Raw genomic sequence first — 18,149 nt, 5'->3', positions numbered from 1 at the left:
ACGTCAGATTACCAAATGCATGCGAGTTACATGCAAATGATTTATTCGTGTCAAGAAAGAACATTGTAGGATAAACTGGAAAGAGTCGATATACTTTGGAACTTGTTAAAACACTCAAATTATACTCCCCAAAATCAGTATACATACGTAAAAATGGTCACTTTTTTTTTCGAATGGACGGAGTGTTCCCCCATTCTTAAACACAAAACGCAAATCATTTCCCCTTAAAATAAAGATGATCATTGCACAAAACTTTAGCGGCTTAATAAAAAGCTCCCAAGAGACAATATAAATAAAAACCCTATTTTTCATTTCATTCTGTTTCTTTTTAACAAGCAGCACAATGATACCAAAAAATAAACAAAACGAGAAACAACTTTCTCACTCCTATTCGGCCAATCAATTTTATACGCCCAATCCATCCCCCTTATCCACACCTTCAGAAAGTGGAGCGTCGCTTGTTCAGACTTCATTAATCCAGCCTACACCTTCTGTTTCTTGCAGAAGCGCTATCTCAGTACAGTCATTTCATACAGCATTAGGAGACCAAGAAGACGATAATGACCAACAATTTATGACAGATAATCGACTAGAGACCATAGTTGAAAGAAAACCGTTGGAAACAGCCCCTCATTATTCGCCAACAAACAAGGGCGAAGAATTGATAAGCACAAGAACAAACCAAATCATCAAAAGAATCAGCACAAATGATTTCAGTATGTCCTATCATCCTGGAGTAACAGTGCCAATGACAGCCAGTACTAGCAACCATAGTTTCATGGGGCATCCATTGTCATTTGTTCAGAGTTTTCCTACCAGCATACCTAATAACTTTTACTACTATGGATCGCTTGATAGCGGCTTATTATCCAAATCACCCGCAGGATCGTATTTTCAAGACAACTATAGTGAGGATTATGAAGTAGTCTTGGATGATGGTTCACGGCAAAAACGATCAGTTTCTTTATCCACATTGCCTTTGCTGTCTCCACTTGAATTTGGAAAAAAGAAATACAAAGGAAACTATAACCATTTCTATTATGATCAAGCAACAGCCGATGACCCAAATGAACAACTATCTAGAGAACAAAGTAGAGCACAAGCAGAGGAGTAAGTGAAGTTATTGGTTAGTTTTGTGTATTCACATTGAGTTTATAGGTTCTATCAGTATCTATTAGCGGAAGAAGAAAGGCGAGCATTGTTGGCGTCTACTTCATCATCAGATCCAAACTTGATAATACAAGATCTTCAGCCTGCAGAATCCAGTGAAGATGAGCTCTACCATCGCCACATGCAAAACAAAAAGAAAAAGCCAAGCAATTGTTGTAATATGAGGACCATTATTCAATGGTTTTTACGTCATGTATTTACCTTGTCATACACACAAAAGATGGTATTGAAATGCAGCTTTGCTTATTTGCTTGGCTCACTGTTCACATTTGTACCATTCTTGCACAACTTGCTTGGAACTGCTAAGTTATCCAGTCATGTCATTGCTACTGTTACTGTATTCTTTCTTCCATCTAAAACTGTAGGCGGTATGGTTGAAGCTGCTGGCTGTGGACTCCTCTATACTTTATGTGCCATTTTTGTATCAGTATTAAGCATGTTGGTAGCCATCTATCTGAGATCTGAAGACTATTATGTTACTTCCTGCTGTGTCACTCTGGGTTTTTGGTTAGCTGGTAGCACATTTGTGCTTTCATTCATCAAGGCACATTATAATAAACCCACGATCGGGACAGGTACACAAACACAAAAAAAAAGAGGAGAAAGTTTCATAAATGCTTATATCATTTTTTCTTAATAGGTTGTGGTTTAGGCTTTATGATCATATTTCCTGTGCTTGTTAGAGAAGGTTCTGTCGTACCATCTGAATTTGACCCTACGTATATTGAAGAAATGTTTGCTATTGTTACTATTGGCACAGCTATCTCTGTTTTTGTCTGCTGGTTTATATGGCCAATGACAGCAACTAAGAAATTAAAGTAAGTAGAATTCTCTCTCGCGCGCGCACTATAGATTAACCTTTGTTACACCAATATTTAGATCGGATATCAATGATACTTTAATGGCCGTTCGTATTTTGTTAAAACTCTTGACTAAAACGTTTTTGCTTGATACAGACTTGCCAGAATTCACCGCCAATGAGAACCTACAGAATGCTATTAATTCACATCGCACAAGCTTTACTTCTTTACAATCATCCTTGGAGGACGCTAAAAAGGAATTCTATAACTTGCATATCTGGAAACATGCTAAAAAATACGACACAATTGTTGCAAGTCTGCAAAGATTAGCTCAACATATAGGGGGTCTACGTAGTAGTTGTGGCTTACAATTTGAAGTGATGAAGACAGGAGAAAAGAGTAAAAGGAGCACATATGGCACAGTGTCCCAACAAGAAAGACCCAGCAAACATGACTCTTTCAGAAAGAAGAAAGTCTATCATATAAAAGCAACAAATCAACGAAAAAAGATGGAATACGAACTAAAGAAAGAGCAAACATTGTCTTCGCATTCCATCGCCAATAAAGATGATGCTGATGAAGCACCAGTCGATATTCAACAAACCAAAAAGCCAACGAAACTTGAACGGCCACCAATCAATGGATATTATCATATTGAACAGCCTACAGATGGAAACGACGACGAAGATGGTGCGCTTGTCCAATTTATAAAGACGGTCCGTCGACCTATGAAATCATTAGCATACACTTGCAAACAAACCATTGTTCATCTTCAAAGTCGATTTACAGGCCAAACAACAGAATCAACACCTTCTTTTGGATTACTAAGACAAAACTTGGCTATGGCAATGTCTTTGTTTGAAGAATCTCAACAATTAGCATTGACAAGAATGTATCAACGCAAGATGAAAAGTGCTTCTAGAAAGAAGAAACAATGTACTATTCATCCTGAGGAATTGCAGTCTCATCTAATGAGCCATTTTCCTGCAGAAGATGTGTTTCTGGTATATTTCTTTGTGTTCTGTCTCTTGGAGTTTGCAAAAGAATTGATGGTGCTGGTAGAGTGTGTTCAATCCGTATATGAATGCGATGAAGAACAAAGAAACAAAAACAGTCGCATCTGGTCATGTACGAAAAAATATTTCATTCAGCCATGTAAGTACATATCGTTATTGTCTGACGAGTGTATACTCATATAGATTGATCTAGTCTGGTTTCTTTGTTGCTGCTTTTATTCAAGACATGGCCATAGAAAAAGTAAAGCAGATGAATCCCAAGGCACTAGTACACAAAACAGACCAAGACAAGTTACTAAAAAAAGCTCAATTGACTCACTTGTGCCAAACAATCACAACACATTTAACACACTTCATACGCCAAAGCCAAAGACGAAAGTCCGCAAGCTTTTCTTGAGTCTTTGGGGCTTCTTTTCTTGGTTTCGCAAACATACAGTCAGATATGGTCTCAAATCAACGTTTATTTCACTTGCGATTGCATCCTTGGCATTTATTCCTTACACAAGAGAGTATTTTGTCAACTGGAAGATGGATTGGATGCTTATTACAGTAACAGCTGTTATGTCACCTACAGTAGGAGGCACAATCCAAGTAGCTATACTTCGTGTGTTTGCAACCATGTTAGGTTCAATTATCGCCGTCCTATTTTATTTGTTCTTGCCACACGATGGTCCGGTTTTATTGTTCATGGCTTGGTTATTCTCTATACCTTGCTTTTGGGCTATCCTAAATCATAAACATGGCCGATTTGGCATGTTTTCTCTATTGTCTTACAACTTGGTCGTGCCTTATATGTACAATCACCAAAATGAAGATCCGCCCGTTGATTTGATTGAGTTAGCATTTATGCGATGTGCTACCGTCTCTGCGGGTGTCATTGTTGGTATGCTGTCTGATTCTAAAGAATAATAGGAGAAACTAACACGCGTGTAGGACTTTTTATCACTGCTTATGTTTGGCCTTACGAAGCAAGAAAGGAAATGCGGAAAAATATGTCTGATTTACTAATCCGACTCTCTTGGCTCTATAAACAGCTCGTATCTGAGTACTCTGAAGATAATTGTGCCTCACTTGCTCAAGATATCAATAAAAAGAACTCAGAAACAAGCTACAGCCATCTTGTTCAACAAGCCATCCTAGATAGCCATTCCACTACCACGCAGATTCCTTATTCAAACCGCCTTTTGACTTCACGTGAGGAACTTGAAGCATTGGCCAAAAGAAATGAAGCTCGATCTATCCAATTTCAACACATTGAGCTCTCACTTCAAGTCAGCCTAGTTGAGCTTCAAGGATTGCTTGCTCATGCTCCTAACGAGCCTCGCCTCAAGGGCCCTTTTCCTGTAAAGACATACGAAGCCATGCTTGAATCATGCCAAAACATTCTAGACAAGTTTTTATCTATTCGTATTGTGATAATGAAAGACGTATGGGCCACACAAGTGAGACGTGATCTGATGCTTCCTGCAAGTCAAGAATTGATGGAAATGGCAGGAAGCGTATTGCTTTATTTTTACCTTTTGGCATCTGCCTTACAGTTGAAGACACCCTTACCTCCTTATTTACCGCCTGCAGAAAAAGCAAGAGAAAAGCTCATGCTGAAACTTCAACAATTACCAAAAATCTCTGCAGATTTGAAAAAGAACAATTGCTATAGTGGATCTAACAATGACGCTGTCAAAGACGAATGTTATATGGTATATTACGCTTACGTTATCATGATGGAGAGCATTATTATAGAATTAGACAAGGTAAGAAAAAAAGAGACATTCGCTATAGATTTGACCATTAATTACTCTTTAGTTGGGACAAAAAATGAAGGAATTGTTTGGCTCTCTTGTACCTGATGATCAATGGGCAAGATGTTTTGGTCTGACTGATTTAGAGAATGGCCATAGAAAATAGATTCGAAAATAAAACAAATTTATTTATTGCTTAAGAGAAGCGAGGTATGGCTTAATGTTGGGTCTTTGTTCAAAAGCCTCAACAAATTTAGCAAGGTGAGGAGTATTTTCGAGTTTGTCAAGAGCCATGTCATCATCAATCATATGGTAGACCAAGATATCAGCATAAGTAAACTAAATAAAAAGGTATAAGATGGTTGCATAATGATCGAATGTTCATTACCTTGTCGCCAAGAAGATAGGGACCAGGATAGTCAGAGTAATACTTATCAAACATGGCAAGTTCTTGTGGAGTCTCTACAGTGAAATGGTGTTTTCTTGCTTCCTATTGTAAAGTTATAAGTAATCGCTTATTCCATTTAATTGATAAACTTACTTCAGAAGTGAAAGCTGCCTTCTTGAGTTTTTCGAACCAAACTTCAGTGAGTTCAGTAACGACGTCAACAAATTGAGTTTCTTCAGGAGTTGATCCATGATATTTGTAACCTAACTTGGCAGAAATATAGCGCATGATAGGAACAGTCTTGAAGAATCTCTTCAATTGATCGCCTTGGTCAATTTCAATATAAGGCAATGTACAAGAATAAGCGCCCTTTTCTTCCTTTAGCAACTCCTTCTTTTGCATCCAGCTCTCACCACCTTCTACACGAACATAATCATGCTCTAAGCCTGCATCAACGAGCAATAATTTGACGTTTTCCCCACGCGCCTTTGTGACTACAAAAAACGTGTCAAACCCAATTTCTGCTTACTAATTTTTAACTTACGACTGTTTAAGACAGTGAAGTAATAGAGAGTGATCTTTTCCATTTGCCGTGTATGACTGACAAAATGTACAGAAAAGAAAAAAAAAACTCATTTTTATAGAGCTTTTAAGAGGACTTCAAAAACTGTATTTTGTCTCCCATTACTGCATATTCATCCCCACTCCCCAAAAAAATAAAAAATTATTAATATTCCCCAGAAGAATTGTTGGTAATACGCATTAGAATTGAACACGTATTGGGATGCATAGAAAAATTATGGGGAAGCTCAACTCGAGGTACATATGTCTAATACGTTATGCAAATTCTTTAATTTTCTGATGGATATATAGCAGAATCAGTGCACGGACATGTGGCTGTAGTATAAATACCTCAAACACTTCAAGCAGTAATGAGATCTTATCCTTTTTTATTTTTTTTTCTTAAGAGAATAAAAAGCTTATTCTTTAACGAATATCACAGAACTATTTGAGATTTATATAATTACATGCTTTCTACTAACTTTACAGTCATGTTTTTGTCTCATAATTTTAGGGAATCATTCTGCCCACTCCAAAAAGTAATGATTTTGGACTGAATACCTATTTTTTTTTCTTAAGAAAGAGCGAGTAGTTGTAAGCATTGTATAAAAAAAAGAGTTCATTTATAAAATATATTCTACCAATTGATCATATTTCTTTCATTGCTTATCATATAAAAAAACTTTAATTCATCAAATGCATCATAATATGTACAGATTGAAAACAGAATGATACTGCTGATGCAGAATGATAAACGATGATGAGTATAATATAAATCCAAAGGATGATAAAGTTGAATACGTTACAAACTGCTGTTACTCTAAGATAAATAAAAAGTGATCAATTCTAGAGTATTGCCCAACATTGCTGAAGCAAACAGATTAAAGATGCAAAACAATAATTTATTGCAGCTAATTCAAATCAAACTTATTGGTTACACTTCTATAAACTGAATATGACAAGACCAAAGCTACTTTTCAAGTGCTTATTTAGAGCGAAATAAAACATGAACTTAATTTCATTTGACAGAATAGGCAAGCGAGCAACTTTTGAAAAAAAAAAAAGGCTTTGTATTAAGTTCTCGGCTTTGGAGAATTCTGCCATAATTTCAAAGTAATCAAAGATACATTGACTGGCTTGACTTCGACTTCTATCGAGATACAGGTTGTTTTGTTCACATAGCGTATCATTAGACGCAAGAAATGTTATATACTTAATCATGACATCATTGTCAGCCGGTTTTCAAAGCAATATCCGCGATTGGCCAGCTACGCCACTTCTAACTGGCTACAGCATTGGTTCCAAGTGAAAAAGCCATTTGCAAAATCCTGGGAAATACCACCATTAATTTTCTCACCCAGCTAGGCCTTATATATCAATTATTCTCTTGTTATCAATTAGAGAAAGATATATCAAGCAGCAAACAAGCTGTGCTCCTAACAAAAAAAAATTCTTGTTGATTCTTTACAAGAATTTTGTACCTTATATGGCAAAGTGATTTATACAGCTGCATTGGTATATGAGGCACACGAAAGTATACCCAATGAGGCAAGCGACTAGACTCAATTGTAGTCGTATAGATTTGGTCTTGTTTAAAGGATTTGGTCTTGTTAATGCATGAAGGTGCTACACGATGAGTTTTAAAAAAAAATATAATCATGTTGACGCAAATAATCATGATGCAAATGTGCCGTGAAGTTATTTTTTATATCGTCATTTCTCAAATAAAACAATATAAAAAGACAGGATTTCTCGTCTCAAAAAAAAAAAATTATCAAATAATACTAAATCAAAATGAATCCTTCAAGAACTGATGCTAAGAAAGACCAATTCGTCGGTGGCGCTAAGCAAAACGTAGGCAGTGCTTTCGGTAACGAATCTATGGAAGCCAGAGGCAAGACCCAAAACACTGCTGGCCACGGTCAAGAAACTGCTGCCAATGCTCAAGGCTACGTTAAGGGTGCTATGGACCAAGCTGCTGGTGCCGTCAAGGGTGCTATGAACTCTCTTACTGGTGACACTAGTGGTGAAACCAAGAACAAGATGCAACAACACAAAGGCGAAGCTCAAAAGAACTTCAACTCTTAAAGATACCTTTTTTAATCAATCTTTGTAACTCTACTTTTTTTCTCTTGTAAATAAAAAAGATATTGTTGTGTTTAATTTAAATTGTGTTTATTTACAATATTAAGAAATACCAAGAGATCTTTTACTAAACTCATATACTGCATAACTTATACTCACTGAGGGTACTACTTTAAATAATGTAGGTCCAAGACCTTTATAAAATCCTCTTACACCATCAGCTGTGTAAGTCTTTTTTGCTGCATCCCAAGCAGAGGTATATTTATATGGATGTGCTGGTGTGCCTTGCGCTTGAAGTCTATATATTATGATTTAATATTTTCGTTTTTCTTTTGCTTCTTTGTTCTTACCTTGTTCTAATCATATTTAACGGATATACACTTGTGGCACCAATGGAGCCACTTACCATACCACAAGCCCACAGGATCAGAACATTAGGAGGCTTACTTTTACCCTCATCATCTTTTTGTGAATTCATGTACTGAAGATAAGTCACCTTCAAAGTCTCGTAAATACCCATATCAAGTGCTTGATATGGAAACACACCCATCAGACTCACAGTTAAGCCTGGCCAAAACCCTCTTACACCTGCAGTTCTATACATGTTTTTTGCGGTGTGAAAAATCAAATTCTTTTGCCTTGCTTTCTCTTGTTGTTGTTGTTGTCGTTGTTGTTGAATACCAGAAGAAGACATGATACGTGTTTTCAAAGTCTCGACAGGATAGATACAGAACTGAGCACATAAGCCAGCTATACCACCAGCTACAAACCGTGCACCAACAGGGATAGCATTCTTGTCTTCAGAGTGAGTCAATTCAGCCAATACAGACTTGGCTGTCTCAAACACATAGAATTTGATGGCTGATTCAGGCACAATCTTGATCACATTAAGGCCGTTGCCTACAAAAAAAGCACGTAATCCACCACCTTGTTGATAAATGGTCTTTAAGCCTGTCAAGATAGCAGACTGATTCTTTGCCGAGATAGGAGGAGCAGTTGTGTATGAGGTTTGTGTAATAAGGTATACTTTTAGTCTATCAAATGGAGCCGTACATGTTCTTGAAATTGCGCCTGCAATTCCACCAGCTGCTAAATACTTATAGGCATTGTGGGCTGTTTCGTCTGTATGAGGGATAACTACTTCTGCTTCGTGCGTTAATTGAGTAGATGTTTGATAGTATTGGTAGATTTCTATGATCGTTGTTTCACGGGGCAAAAGCTATTGTATGTGTCAATAAAGATAAAAAAAACCCAAACAACTTACAAGTAAAAAGTCTCGCCAGTCTTGAAAATCAATGTAGCCATTGCCTTCAGTATCAATCACTTGCATAAAGTTCTTGATATCTTCATTAGTGACATGAATGCCTGCATTTTTCAAAGCAATTTCGAGTTCTGCTGGATGAATTCGATAATCCCCTGATTTGTTGATTTCTGAAAATAACTGCCAAAGCTCCTTTTCCTTTTCTAATACATATGTTCTAAATTCTTGATAGTCTATCATACCGTCATGTGCTGTATTGCACTTGGCCAGTAAGTCAGTTGCATAGCGCGTGTGAGCAGGCAAGTGTGTCAATTTTAGAAAGCCTCCGAGAATGGCTTCAGCGTCTAAATAACCTCGTCCTTTAAGGTCCAAGGACTCAAACAAACTCTTGATCCGGGCTTCTCTTTCTGCTGCTTTTTCGTCGAAATAGGGATGAGGTGATCCAGGTAAAGTCGGACTCATGTCTATAGGGTAATATAAGTAAAAGAAGACGCCTATTTTTTTTTTTTACTTGTTTACCATGGATCTGTTCTGAATGACTGTCTTTTTGTATATCGTTTTTACTCAGTATAAAAAAAAGCGTTGGCCTCTTGTGTTGATGTCGAGTGTCCCTTGTTTTCACACTCGAACTAATGTAAGGAAAGACTAGAAAAACTTTGTTGAAGCTGCTGTTGAATTTGCGTGGATACATGGCATGTCCACTCTACATACACACCCTTCAAAGTGACTCAATTCGGGATCTCAAAAAAAAGCAGATCCATCATCATGCCTTTCGTGTTACATGCTTAGCCCTGTTCTTAAATCAGTGTGATAACCATTGGATACTCTTTCTCATTTGGACTTTTTGTTGCATTTGCTCGAAGGAAATAGCAAGAGATTGCATATTTATGAATTGATAAGGCATTTAATCAATGATTTCGGATAAATATCGCTCTTATCTCACACACTCTCTTTTTTTGTTGAGCAACAAGTGGAATGTGCATATTTGTTCGAGTCAAAAAGACAAAAGTTCGTGAATAAACACATGAAGTATAAACCATTTCATTTATGTATGCAAGCCAATAACCAATGAAAATGCTTACATATTTCGCAATCAAATGGCATTATATTGCGTCTTTCTGTTTCTTTTCTTTTATACTCGTAGCTTTGCTTCTAGAAACGATACATTCAAAGAGTCAGCAGTAGTCATAAATGATGTCTTGGCACTACTTTGAATGTTATCCTTCCTTGAAAGAACTTTTTGGGTACTTGAAAGTAAAAAAGCATTGAGCTTCGGAGTCCTAACCATCTCTTTTTCACAGATGATAAAGCTATTCTTTCAAAGCACTAGGTTATTTTCAACTTCTTTTTCATATAAATACTATTCTACTAGACATATGTCCAGTAAGTCAACGATAAAAAGACGCGGGTTATTATTTATACTTTTTCTCTAGACTACGCTCAAGAGAGAAACGTTGCTATTCAAGCTGTGTTGACTGCTAGTAAGGTTTGCCAATCTGTTTTCCAACACTTGGTAGCCAACGAGACCTTAACAAAGAACGACAAGTCACCAGTGACAGGTAATTGAAAGCCAATATACATATGATGTTCATACAATGGATAGTTGCCGATTTTTCCGCTCAAGCTATTGTCAATACATGTCTTGAAAAGCATTTTCCTAATGATCCTATTGTGGGTGAAGAAGACTCTAAAGATTTACAAGGCGATGCTGGAAAAATCTTGAGAGAAAAAGTGTTTTCATTGACAAATGGTGTTTTGGAAGAAAACGAAAAGCTTACTGAACAACAGGTACCACACACAGAAAAAAAGGATGTTGATATCTAATTTTATAATGCAAGATTTTAAATGCCATTGATCGTGGTAACTATGCTGGTGGAGCCAAGGGCCGTCATTGGGCTTTGGATCCTATTGATGGTACTAAAGGATTCTTACGTGGAGGTCAATATGCTGTGTGTTTGGCCTTGATTGTAGACGGCATTGTTCAACTCGGTGTTGTTGGCTGTCCTAATTTGCCTATTGATCACCACAAGCCTGAAAGCGAACGCGGCTCTTTGTTCATTGCTGTTCGAGGACAAGGTGCTTTCCAGGTAAAGTGTATAGGCACATGCAGACAACAGATACTTACTCTCATTAGCGTTCATTTTCAAACACGACTGAAACACCCATTCATTTTGCGGATATTTCAAACACAAATGAAGCAACTTTCTGTGAATCTGTTGAAGCAGGCCACTCTTCTCATGGTGATGCAGAAGAAATTGCCAAGTTGTTGGGTATTACGCGTGAACCTGTTCGTATGGATAGCCAAGCCAAATATTGTTCTATTTCAAGAGGTGATGCTGATATCTATTTACGTCTTCCTACAAGCAAGACTTATATTGAAAAGATTTGGGTAAATAACATAAACTTTACGTATGTAATTAACCTTTTTTTTTCTCACAGGATCATGCATCAGGTAATGTACTTGTTACTGAAGCAGGAGGCAAAGTGACTGATATTCATGGTCAACCACTTGACTTCTCGATTGGCCGTACCTTGGAAAAGAACAAGGGTGTTATTGCCTCTAAAGCATCTATTCATGGCCGCGTCTTAGAGGCTGTTCAACAAGTACTCAAACCTTAAATAAAGATTTACATAATCAAATCAGAATCTCTTATTCTCCATTAGGAAACCCTTTTTATTGGATCGTAAAATTCATACTAATTTCCGAGCATGTCAGTGGAGAAAAAAAAAGATTATAAAAGTCATTAGATCTCCTTTGTTTTCTCTCTTTTCTAATAATAAACAAGATGTCTATTGCTGCTGCTACTGAATACACTGTTCCTACCAAAGATACTATTAATCAAGGTGTTTTATTAAAGAAGAAGGATGATCTTCAACTCGTCGAAATTCCTATTCCTGAGCCACCTGCTAACCATGTTCAGGTCCAAGTGAAATGCACTGGTATTTGTGGTTCTGACATTCATTTGTGGAAACACGGTGAGATTGGTATTTTCCCTGTGACTCAGCCTCAATTGCTCGGGCATGAAAGTGCTGGTATTGTTACTGCTTTAGGTGAAGGTGTTACTTCTCTTCAAGTAGGAGATCGCGTTGCTATTGAAGCGTAAGTCACATTTGATTGTCAATGCATGCTCATATGTTTTTTTTTAAAAAAAAAGTGGTATCCCTTGTTCTTCTTGTGAACAGTGTATGAGTGGTAGATATCATTTGTGTCCTGATGTTATTTTCAAGTCTACTCCACCTTTTGATGGTCAACTTGCAAGATACATTACACATCCCGCTCGCTGGCTACACAAGATTCCTGCCAACATCAGCTATGAAGAAGGTGCTTTGCTCGAACCTCTCTCGGTTGCCATTGCTGCGATTGATCGTGTCAGAGCTAAATTTGGTCGCTCTCTTTTGATTACGGGTAGTGGACCTATTGGCCTTCTGGTTCTTGCTGTAGCCAAGGCAACCGGTATTCATCCTATTGCCATCACGGATGTTCAGCAAAGTCGCTTGGACTATGCTAAAAAGATGGGTGCCACTTTCACTTATTGTATTGATCCCTCCAAACCCGAGCTAGAGACAACCAAAGAAATCCGTGCTCTCTTTGACAACAAAGGTGCTGAATGTGTGCTTGAATGCACTGGTATTGAGAGTTCGTTTAGAACAGCCATTATGGCCACAAGTGATGCAGGTACTTGTTGTCTTGTCGGGGTAGGAAAGAATGACCAGACGATTCCTGTAAACAACTTTGCTATGCGGGAAGTAGATATTCGTGGTCTATTTAGATACCATCATACTTATCCTCGGGCCATTTCTTTATTAGCCAGTGGTATTTTGGATATCAAGCATATGACTACACACAGATTTGACTTTTCTGATGCTCTTAAGGCCTTTGAAACTGTTGCTGATCGTAATTCTGGTGCTTTGAAGGTTCAAATTATGAATTAGAAAATAAAATATACCATGTATTGTATACACTTTGTTTCATAAACCAAGCAGAGCAGTTATATTCTTCAATTCAAACTCAGTGAATAGACTTTTGCAGGAAGGGAGGGTGGCTTTGCTAAAACATAAAATCAAAATTTTTCCTTGTTATTGTCGTTCTCCCCTTCTCATCTTTACACTAAAACCTTAGTCACCGCTGAGAATTCACATTTAAGAATGTCCTACGTCGTAAGTATATCCGTCAAAAAGAAGAAGAGGAGTGACTTATGCTAACATTATATCTCATAGGCTAAGAACACCTCCGAAAAGCCTGGTCTTGAAGAACAAGAACAACCCAAGTAAGTTTCTTTAGATTAAAAGTACGAATTACTTATACCTTTATAGGATCCACCGTATCCGTATCACCTTGACTTCTCGTAACGTCAAGAACTTGGAAAAGGTTTCTTCTGACCTCATCCAACGTGCCAAGGATAAGCAACTCAAGGTTAAGGGTCCCGTTCGTCTCCCTACCAAAGTTCTCAAGATCACTACCCGTAAGTCTCCTTGTGGTAACGGTTCTGAAACCTTTGACCGTTTCGAAATGAGAATCCACAAGCGTTTGATCGACTTGCACTCTCCCTCTGAAATTGTCAAGCAAATCACTTCCATCTCCATTGAACCCGGAGTTGAAGTTGAAGTTACTATTGCTTAAAGAACTTCCTTGTTGCTTTCTTTTTCTTTCAGAAGAGACCAGGCTAAATAAAACCTTTTTTTTTTTCATTTGCTTGACATATTCGTGTGCTATTTATTATAAGCGAAGAACATCTACTAGTTTGATATTGACTTCAGGGATATCATCTTCGTTTTGTTGTGTGTTCATGGTTCGTTCTGAGTGACTAATGTCTTGTTTTATCACCTCTTTTTCATTATCTTTGTCTTCATCTTCATCTTCGTCTTCGTCTTCGTCTTCGTCTTCGTCTTCGTCTTCGTCTTCAGATTCGCTGATAACAACATTGTTTTGATACATTCTGATTTTCTCTTGGGGTATAGCCTGTGTTTGTTCGGGTGAAGGTTGTCTTGTATCATTTTTGAGTGCAATATGAGAAATAAAGTCATCCACAACCCAAGGGAAACTGATGAAGCGTGCCAAAGTCAGGTTATAAATCACATCATTCTTGTATTCAGAAGGATGATACGTGACATAATACCAAGCAGCTGCTTTGGCCTCAATTTCAGTCGTCAATTCTGCTTCTTCAACAGCATGAATTAAAGGCTCTTCAAACATGTGCCTCCAATACTTTCTAAACTGAGCATACGCATCCTTGATGCGCTCTAGAAATGCTGCACGTTGGTCTATACCGAGATACTTTGGCCAGTCTATGATATGACCCGAGATAAATTCAACTTCTGTCTTGACAGAATAACGAGCCAAGAGCATACGAAGACTATGGTCGTATGTAGCCTTTAGTTTACGAGCATCGAGAATGTATTTATACATGTTTTCCACATACATTCGGCGGTCATAATGGCAATGGTTGCGAATTAAGAGTTTTTCTTGACAGCCTTTTGTGTCTTGATAAAGGGCGCCTACAACGGTTTGAGACTTGTATGTACGATAAAAGTTTCTTTCCATATAGTCTGGGTAAGGACACCGACGGAATTCTCGGTTGATAGGAGCGTACACACCAGTTTTTGCAAAATCTATGTCCATGGGTCAATAAGTAGGTCTATGTTGTATTTTTTTTTTACCCAGTGCTCGACATATCTGTTGTGAAAGATAAATACAATCACCATTAAGAATACCGTCTTTTTGTCTATCGGCGATGGCGATAAATGCATTATTCAGTAGATAGCCTGTGTCTTGGGATATATAGGTAGTAAAGAACTTGGCCATTTCTTTAAATGTGATCTTTTTCAATGTCTTGGGCGTCACTTTCGGTGTATAATTTCTAGGCTCTAGATTGACTCTTCTAGGCAATAATCGACGATCCCAAATCACACTAATCATTATGAGTTGACTGAGGATAGGTGTCGAATAACTTACGTGACATTATCATCATCCACATCATCATTAGAACACAGGCTCAACAGGTCTCTTTGATCAAAAGCAGAATAGACCAGCACATTGCAATAATGACGAAGCTTAGAACGACTAGCAATGGCTCTGACCACACGGACATCCCCAGGAGAACAAGAAGCATCACGATAGACCACACAAGGACCCTCTATCACTCTTCTCTTGAGTGTCTTTTCTGAAGGATCAGATAACTGCAAAAAGACTTCACCCGGCTCCAGTGTGCCAGTTTCATCCATAACAGCAAACACGCGCGCACCTTTAAAGATAAACAGACGACAGTCTTCTTTCAACCCCTTTAACAAGTGATTTTGAAATGAAATGGCCAAATTGGAGATAAAAGGATCATGGTATTCCAGGAATTTACTGTCCGAAATACGTTGGAAATCACTCATGCGATCAGAAGAAAAATGTTCATTCAGAATGCTATAATACACATCTTCACTTCGACTCTTGTATTTCTCCCAATAAGCTAATTCTTCGCTCATCAATTGACGAAAAATGTAGTCTTGAACACCTAAAGAAGACAGCAGCAAGATGGAACGTCGGTTTAAATAGACTCGATTGGGTTTGGATACCTTGATGATTTCCAAAGATACATTGGGACTATTGAATCGAATTTGAGATGTACGCAATTGTACTTTACGCTTTGTCAAGTAATTAGAGACGGCAAGGATACCTCTTGCACCAGCCAGATTGAATTTGACCACAGAAGGAGTATAGTTCATGTTCAGTTGACTCGAAATCTCTCTTGCCACTTGAGGTGACATTTTGCCACATTCAGGTGCAAAGTCAAACCCATTGTTATAGTAGTCATCAATTTCTTCAATTTCACTTGGGTTAAGATCCAGATGACATAACCTTGGTTGTAATGTCTAAAAGAAAAAAAAGAGGGTGGGGGATAGTTGAATTTGCATCCTAGTATGTTTGTAACACCTTACCTGGCCTATGCAACTCGAAAATACAGCGACTGTTTCAATCTCTCTCAGGTCTCCCATTGAATTCAATAAGCGTGTTCTTGTAAAATCATGGATAGGAGCAATAAACCAACAACCATGCGATCTCAATTGCTGAACTGAAGAGCCTAAGTACTCGTATGTTCTTCCTCCAATCTGCAATCCTCTTTTGAGTATAGCGTAAATGCGTTCATAAATCCTATCATTCTGAGTCTCGCATGGTTCATCTTCTGCACTCTGTACAGGCACAATAGGCGCAAGATCTTCATCTGTAAACTGTACATATAAAAACCGATCTGCATATGCCTTGAATCGATACTGTAAATGGTTCATGGGTTCCACTGTAGGTTGCAATGGATACATAGATGTCGGTGTGACCAGCAATCGACGTACAGTCGTATAATTCTCGGGCACAGGCTGCTCAAAATTCAGGTTTTCTTTGCTGACCTTGTATGCTTCATTTAATGCTGCTTCAGGATGGTAAATACGTTTTTGAGGTGCAGCCAGCAGTGTCAGCAATGTACAACAGACATGAGTAGGAAGGCTTCTTATCTTATCAAAAAAGTCACCATCTACATTGTATTCACGCAATATCTTTAGGTTAAAAGCATGCTCCATCATGTACATCACTTCAAACGGTAGATTTGAAATAAAGGAGTCGATATGGATCGATTTGGTAGCTGAACGGACATGGATACGATCAGGCAAATAGCGTGGTCGAAGCATTCCTTTGCTTGAAATGGCCAATGCTAATTCTCGCTCCAGAGCTTCATGGGTCACATTGTCAGGTGAAAGTGGCGCATGGATAAATTGTTTGGCTGATTTCAAGGGGATCTCAAACTCAAGGCGATAGACTGTCCACATATTGAGTTTCATTAGGTGGTTTGGGTATTGTCCACCGGGCAAGATAGGTCCCTTGTGGCTGTTAGTTGCCTTGTGTCTTATCAGATCCAGTGAGAATTCATCCAAAGGAATTTCAGTCACTCTTTCCCAATCCTTGAGGTAGTATGTATGGGTTAATTTTTGCATTGGTTTTTTGGATCGCCAATAATAAGCTGGGTAATTACCACTGATGGTTAGCGAAGTCATATTATCGTAACGCTGTAAGACGACATTGTCAGCCAAAGATGTGTCATAAACAATCCGCAGTCGATAATAGCCATCCACATGGTTAAAGAAGATATCCATATAGTTCTCAATCAAGTTAAAGTCAAGTGTAATAAACTGATCTGTTGACCACTCTTCAATAAACACATTGGGAGATTCCAAACCGCCTAATGATAATTTGCTGGCAGGTACAGGACGACTGGCTTCACTGAGATATTTGGATATACTATAAGGCTCTACATTCACCAGTTGATTGTCAATATAGATCATTTGTGTGAATAGCTGATCAGAAGGTTCAGAACTAACTAGGATGAGTTTTGATGTCTTGCTTATATCCAATACCTATAGACAATGATGGCAGCAGCAAGTGCTTGGCCATCTGCTGCATTCAAATGCACATATTGAATTGTGCCAAACCGTCCAAAGTGTTTCCATAAAGTGTCTCTTTTGGAATTACTGCTTAGATTGGTTAACAAGAAACAGTAACTATCTTCAACTGATGATGCTTCTTAGTATGCTTCTTATGATCACGTTTCTCTTACCTAAAGCATCAGTTGGAATATGTACCATATCTGGAATAAAAACCGAAAAGAATGAAACACAAGCCACTTTGCATGGTTCTGATAAAGCGCATTGATGGTTTATTACTATTATTAGCCATTATGCCACACAGAATTAACAGGCTCATAATGAAACATAAGCTGTCGATTTAGACGCGTCTTCACAAGATGCATTCTATAGTAAACAGTATTGTCATCAAGTGTGATTCCCCATCGGTCATAGTAGTATTCAAACAGTCTATTTTCTCGGGCTGTCTTTTGGTTAAATGTGAAATGAAAACTAGAATCTTTATAGTCAGTTTCATAGAGTCCCTTTTCATGCAGAAATTTCAATCCTGCTTCAGCTGAACTAAAGATAGCTATTGTGTTTTGCAGATTTGCATGTTCTACATAAAGATACCAAACATAAATTGCAGGCATAATAGCGTAAAGAGAAAGAGAAAGGTAGCATCTTGGGTTGAGCATGACTTATTATATTGGTTTGATAGATTATGCAATGTGTTACACAACCTACTGTTAAATG

General features: G+C 37.9%; 8 protein-coding genes across 8 annotated transcripts; 5 read left to right on the top strand and 3 right to left on the bottom strand.

The window, feature by feature from the left end:
* The first annotated feature begins 281 nt into the window (after positions 1 to 281).
* B0P05DRAFT_563912 (uncharacterized protein) lies at positions 282 to 4,918 on the top strand. The gene is made up of 7 exons (XM_051580768.1): positions 282 to 1,110; positions 1,159 to 1,745; positions 1,811 to 1,988; positions 2,050 to 3,125; positions 3,180 to 3,869; positions 3,920 to 4,737; positions 4,790 to 4,918. The coding sequence occupies exons 1-7, from the start codon at positions 344 to 346 to the stop codon at positions 4,889 to 4,891; spliced, it is 4,218 nt and encodes a 1,405-aa protein (XP_051429712.1). The 5' UTR covers positions 282 to 343; the 3' UTR covers positions 4,892 to 4,918.
* B0P05DRAFT_480643 (glutathione S-transferase) lies at positions 4,915 to 5,700 on the bottom strand (the record flags this gene model as incomplete). Its single annotated transcript, XM_051575135.1, has 4 exons — positions 4,915 to 5,064; positions 5,114 to 5,215; positions 5,267 to 5,607; positions 5,658 to 5,700. The coding sequence occupies 4 exons, from the start codon at positions 5,698 to 5,700 to the stop codon at positions 4,915 to 4,917; spliced, it is 636 nt and encodes a 211-aa protein (XP_051429711.1).
* Positions 5,701 to 7,385: 1,685 nt separating this feature from the next.
* Positions 7,386 to 7,843, top strand: B0P05DRAFT_563907 (uncharacterized protein). The gene has a single exon (XM_051580767.1). It carries the CDS (start codon positions 7,469 to 7,471, stop codon positions 7,760 to 7,762), a length of 294 nt encoding a protein of 97 aa, XP_051429710.1. The 5' UTR covers positions 7,386 to 7,468; the 3' UTR covers positions 7,763 to 7,843.
* B0P05DRAFT_563904 (mitochondrial carrier domain-containing protein) lies at positions 7,827 to 9,670 on the bottom strand. Its single transcript, XM_051580766.1, has 4 exons — positions 9,540 to 9,670; positions 9,024 to 9,484; positions 8,110 to 8,978; positions 7,827 to 8,057 (listed from the first exon to the last, which is right to left on the bottom strand). Exons 2-4 carry the CDS (start codon positions 9,480 to 9,482, stop codon positions 7,862 to 7,864), a joined length of 1,524 nt encoding a protein of 507 aa, XP_051429709.1. The 5' UTR covers positions 9,483 to 9,484; positions 9,540 to 9,670; the 3' UTR covers positions 7,827 to 7,861.
* Positions 9,671 to 10,396: 726 nt separating this feature from the next.
* Positions 10,397 to 11,639, top strand: B0P05DRAFT_592167 (3',5'-bisphosphate nucleotidase; the record flags this gene model as incomplete). The annotated part of the gene is made up of 6 exons (XM_051582968.1): positions 10,397 to 10,403; positions 10,454 to 10,579; positions 10,624 to 10,808; positions 10,859 to 11,107; positions 11,155 to 11,409; positions 11,460 to 11,639. 6 exons carry the CDS (start codon positions 10,397 to 10,399, stop codon positions 11,637 to 11,639), a joined length of 1,002 nt encoding a protein of 333 aa, XP_051429708.1.
* Positions 11,640 to 11,799: 160 nt separating this feature from the next.
* Positions 11,800 to 13,112, top strand: B0P05DRAFT_563893 (chaperonin 10-like protein). The gene is made up of 3 exons (XM_051580765.1): positions 11,800 to 12,120; positions 12,176 to 12,927; positions 12,982 to 13,112. The coding sequence occupies exons 1-3, from the start codon at positions 11,807 to 11,809 to the stop codon at positions 12,993 to 12,995; spliced, it is 1,080 nt and encodes a 359-aa protein (XP_051429707.1). The 5' UTR covers positions 11,800 to 11,806; the 3' UTR covers positions 12,996 to 13,112.
* On the top strand, positions 13,113 to 13,718 carry B0P05DRAFT_563892 (40S ribosomal protein S20). The gene is made up of 3 exons (XM_051580764.1): positions 13,113 to 13,178; positions 13,239 to 13,288; positions 13,335 to 13,718. Exons 1-3 carry the CDS (start codon positions 13,167 to 13,169, stop codon positions 13,639 to 13,641), a joined length of 369 nt encoding a protein of 122 aa, XP_051429706.1. The 5' UTR covers positions 13,113 to 13,166; the 3' UTR covers positions 13,642 to 13,718.
* A 19-nt stretch (positions 13,719 to 13,737) lies between these two features.
* Positions 13,738 to 17,336, bottom strand: B0P05DRAFT_575913 (RNA dependent RNA polymerase-domain-containing protein; the record flags this gene model as incomplete). Its single annotated transcript, XM_051581670.1, has 4 exons — positions 13,738 to 14,630; positions 14,679 to 14,947; positions 14,974 to 15,878; positions 15,945 to 17,336. 4 exons carry the CDS (start codon positions 17,334 to 17,336, stop codon positions 13,738 to 13,740), a joined length of 3,459 nt encoding a protein of 1,152 aa, XP_051429705.1.
* Positions 17,337 to 18,149: the final 813 nt, after the last annotated feature.

Source organism: Gilbertella persicaria, assembly GCF_025201335.1.
Source record: "Gilbertella persicaria strain CBS 190.32 chromosome Unknown B0P05scaffold_71, whole genome shotgun sequence".
NCBI classification, from domain to species: Eukaryota; Fungi; Mucoromycota; class Mucoromycetes; order Mucorales; family Choanephoraceae; genus Gilbertella; species Gilbertella persicaria.
Note: the sequence above shows the minus strand (reverse complement) of the source record. Positions and strands in the feature narration are given on the sequence as shown.

Bases quoted from the DNA above. Each gene is read 5' to 3' on its own strand.
- B0P05DRAFT_563907 (XM_051580767.1), top strand. From the start codon at position 7,469: ATGAATCCTTCAAGAACTGATGCTAAGAAAGACCAATTCGTCGGTGGC.
- B0P05DRAFT_563893 (XM_051580765.1), top strand. From the start codon at position 11,807: ATGTCTATTGCTGCTGCTACTGAATACACTGTTCCTACCAAAGATACT. The intron at 12,121-12,175 runs GTAAGTCACATT...TTAAAAAAAAAG, and splicing joins GATCGCGTTGCTATTGAAGC to TGGTATCCCTTGTTCTTCTT.
- B0P05DRAFT_563912 (XM_051580768.1), top strand. From the start codon at position 344: ATGATACCAAAAAATAAACAAAACGAGAAACAACTTTCTCACTCCTAT. The intron at 1,111-1,158 runs GTAAGTGAAGTT...TTGAGTTTATAG, and splicing joins AGTAGAGCACAAGCAGAGGA to GTTCTATCAGTATCTATTAG. The intron at 3,870-3,919 runs GTATGCTGTCTG...ACACGCGTGTAG, and splicing joins CTCTGCGGGTGTCATTGTTG to GACTTTTTATCACTGCTTAT.
- B0P05DRAFT_563904 (XM_051580766.1), bottom strand. From the start codon at position 9,482: ATGAGTCCGACTTTACCTGGATCACCTCATCCCTATTTCGACGAAAAA. The intron at 8,979-9,023 runs GTAAGTTGTTTG...CACATACAATAG, and splicing joins ACTGGCGAGACTTTTTACTT to CTTTTGCCCCGTGAAACAAC. The intron at 8,058-8,109 runs GTAAGAACAAAG...CATAATATATAG, and splicing joins TTAAATATGATTAGAACAAG to ACTTCAAGCGCAAGGCACAC.
- B0P05DRAFT_563892 (XM_051580764.1), top strand. The intron at 13,289-13,334 runs GTAAGTTTCTTT...ATACCTTTATAG, and splicing joins GAAGAACAAGAACAACCCAA to GATCCACCGTATCCGTATCA.